This window comes from Lucilia sericata, unplaced genomic scaffold (assembly GCF_015586225.1).
Source record: "Lucilia sericata isolate MDLA Ls3-8-SP2 unplaced genomic scaffold, ASM1558622v1 Contig001939F_arrow, whole genome shotgun sequence".
Lineage (NCBI taxonomy): Eukaryota > Metazoa > Arthropoda > Insecta > Diptera > Calliphoridae > Lucilia > Lucilia sericata.
Genome location: NW_023995813.1, coordinates 53,825 through 57,190, shown reverse-complemented (window position 1 = coordinate 57,190; position 3,366 = coordinate 53,825). Strand labels below are relative to the sequence as shown.

At 31.9% G+C, this 3,366-nt stretch overlaps 1 protein-coding gene across 1 annotated transcript; it reads left to right on the top strand.

The window, feature by feature from the left end:
• The first annotated feature begins 1,251 nt into the window (after positions 1–1,251).
• On the top strand, positions 1,252–2,160 carry LOC119613045. The gene is made up of 2 exons (XM_037968985.1): positions 1,252–1,557; positions 1,627–2,160. Exons 1-2 carry the CDS (start codon positions 1,473–1,475, stop codon positions 1,965–1,967), a joined length of 426 nt encoding a protein of 141 aa, XP_037824913.1. The 5' UTR covers positions 1,252–1,472; the 3' UTR covers positions 1,968–2,160.
• Positions 2,161–3,366: the final 1,206 nt, after the last annotated feature.

Sequence of the window (3,366 nt, the reverse complement as noted above, 5' to 3'; positions counted from 1 at the left end):
AGACTATAGACTGACTATAGACTAGACTATAGACTAGACTATAGACTAGACTATAGACTAGACTATAGACTAAGACTATAGACTAGACTATAGACTAGACTATAGACTAGACTATAGACTAGACTATAGACTAGACTATAGACTAGACTATAGACTAGACTATAGACTAGACTATAGACTAGACTATAGACTAGACTATAGACTAGACTATAGACTAGACTATATACTGACTATAGACTAGACTATAGACTAGACTATAGACTAGACTATAGACTAGACTATAGACTAGACTATAGACTAGACTATAGACTAGACTATAGACTAGACTATAGACTAGACTATAGACTAGACTATAGACTAGACTATAGACTAGACTATAGACTAGACTATAGACTAGACTATAGACTAGACTATAGACTAGACTATAGACTAGACTATAGACTAGCTATAGACTAGACTATAGACTAGACTATAGACTAGACTATAGACTAGACTATAGACTAGACTATAGACTAGACTATAGACTAGACTATAGACTAGACTATAGACTAGACTATAGACTAGACTATAGACTAGACTATAGACTAACTATAGACTAGACTATAGACTAGACTATAGACTAGACTATAGACTAGACAATAGACTAGACTATAGACTAGACTATAGACTAGACTATAGACTACACTATAGACTAGACTATAGACTAGATTATAGACTAGACTATAGACTACACTATAGACTAGACTATAGACTAGACTATAGACTAGACTATAGACTAGACTATAGACTAGACTATAGACTAGACTATAGACTAGACTATAGACTAGACTATAGACTAGACTATAGACTAGACTATAGACTAGACTATAGACTAGACTATAGACTAGACTATAGACTAGACTATAGACCAGACTATAGACTAGACTATAGACTAGACTTGACTATAGAATAAACTTATCAAAAGTTTTTTTAACCTAATGTTCATACAACACACGGAAAAGACTTTTTCACAACCAATAAATTTGCGATCAACAATAAGAATAACTAAATAAAATTTTGGCGTTGATTACGAGCAGCTGATATGTTTTATTAATAGCCACAATATTAATTTACAGAGACATATAGAGAACATAGAAGTATTAACACACAATTATGGACGTCTTCTATTCTGGCCAGAACGTATGTATATTTATACGTCCGTCTATTGGACTATGTGCTTAGAACAATAAATTAAAGATTGTTTATATAAAAAGCTTTTAAATGCTTTAAACTACGTTTGATTTAAAAATTAAGCGGGAGTATAGAAAAGACTTTCAAGCGAAACAGAGGTGTGCCTGGGAAAAATAAATTAACAAAACAACGCCATTGGATTACTTAAAAAAAAAATAATTAAATAAATAATAAAAAGGATTATTAAAATCTATATATTTTTTTATAAAAAAAGAAGTCGAACAAGAATTAATTTAGACAAAATGATGAAATTTGTATTTGTTTTGTGTGTAGCTGTGGCTTTGATGCAACAAACCCAGGCTTTTAAAGTGGTCACTATACATAAAGGTGTGTTTGTGTGTTTTACAAAAAAATAAAATAAGAATAAATTAACTTATTATAAAATCGTAATTCAAGGTGCCCCATCAGCTGCCCCTGCTCCAGCTGCTCCCGCTTTTGATCCTTCTGCTTTATTACAAGGTGTACAATCTGCCATTGCTGGTAAATTGCAACAAGTCCAAGCTTTGGTCGGTTCTTTGGTCCAACAGAAAACTGCTCTTAAACAAAATGCTTTGAATTCCTTGCAAAGTACTTTAGGTGGTGTTAAGAGTCAAGTTGGCAGCCTAGCTGGCAGTGTACGTCCACCTTTCGTTATCCGCAAACAAATTTATGTTGGTGCTCCTCCCAAGCCAGCACCTGCACCAGCTCCCGAGTCCACTACTACTGCTGATGTTGATACTACAACAACATCGGGTTAATTTTATAATAAATACGATTAAGCAGGCCAAAGTTACAGAATATTTAATAGAAAAAAAAAACGAATTTTAGGTACCCCCTAGTTTTAAGTTGTGCTCACAAAATAATTATAAACGATATTTGTATGTATGTCTTTGTGCTCCTTTGAATGCATATCTTTAAATTGTGCATAAAAGACTTTTAATAAAATTATAATGATTTTTTTATTTAAACTTCTTAGGGAAATTTGTGGCAAGCGATTTAAAGGAAATTGTCCAGTCAAAATTAGGGCATTTTCTAGAGCAGTGATGTCCAAAACTAAAACTGTAGTTGTATTGGTGAGCGAACAAGAAATGAACTGAAAGCAAAATTGTGTATACAAAAAAAAAAAAAAAAAAACATTTACAGACAAAATTAAAATTGAAATTTATTTCATATATCATTAATGAAATTTTTTACATTAATGCTGTTATGACAGTTTCGTAGCAAAAGAATATTTTTAAGTGTGCGGAATTTATAAAACTTATAAGAGTTGACAACTCTTATAAGATAACCAATTATTTAGTTTTTCCAAAAAAATAATTTTATATTTTAAAAATAATTTTTCTTTTTCCCTATCACTAAATCTATCAATATTACTATGAAAAGAATCATACTGTCTTTTTAAAACAATCCCCTAATTTCCTTAAATGTTTTATAACATAATAGACATTGAGTATTGTCAAACGCATTTATAAACATAAAATATTTTTCGCATGTCATATTAAATTCTATCAGTGCTGTAAACAAAAATACTGAAATAAAATCGTACACCCGCTACACATGTGCATTCGTCGCTGGCTCAGTGACGACTAAACAAAAGAGAATAAGAATATGTGTGTGTTTTAGTCAGCACAATTGTGCTATGAAATGGACATCGTTGTTCTAGAGCCTCTTAAAGTGATATTTCACTTTCTGCCGACTTTCTTAAAAAAAAAACACATTTAACGTTCATTTATGGAACTGAAGTAGAACTGAACTAGAACTGAACTAGAACTGAACTAGAACTGAACTAGAACTGAACTAGAACTGAACTAGAACTGACAGAACTGAACTTGAACTGAACTAAACTGATAGAACTGAACTAGAACTGAACTAGAACTGAACTAGAACTGAACTAGAACTGAACTAGAACTGAACTAGAACTGAACTAGAACTGAACTAGAACTGAACTAAAACTGAACTAGAACTGAACTAGAGCTGAACTAGAACTGAACTAGAACTGAACTAGAACTGAACTAGAACTGAACTAGAACTGAACTAGAACTGAACTAGAACTGAACTAGAACTGAACTAGAACTGAACTAGAACTGAACTAGAACTGAACTAGAACTGAACTAGAACTGAACTAGAACTGAACTAGAACTAGAACTGAACTAGAAC

What these genes read in the sequence shown, in the direction of transcription:
- LOC119613045 (XM_037968985.1), top strand. Translation starts at nt 1,473, where the DNA reads ATGATGAAATTTGTATTTGTTTTGTGTGTAGCTGTGGCTTTGATGCAA. An exon ending in AGTGGTCACTATACATAAAG is followed by an intron (nt 1,558 to 1,626) that starts GTGTGTTTGTGT and finishes TCGTAATTCAAG; the next exon opens with GTGCCCCATCAGCTGCCCCT.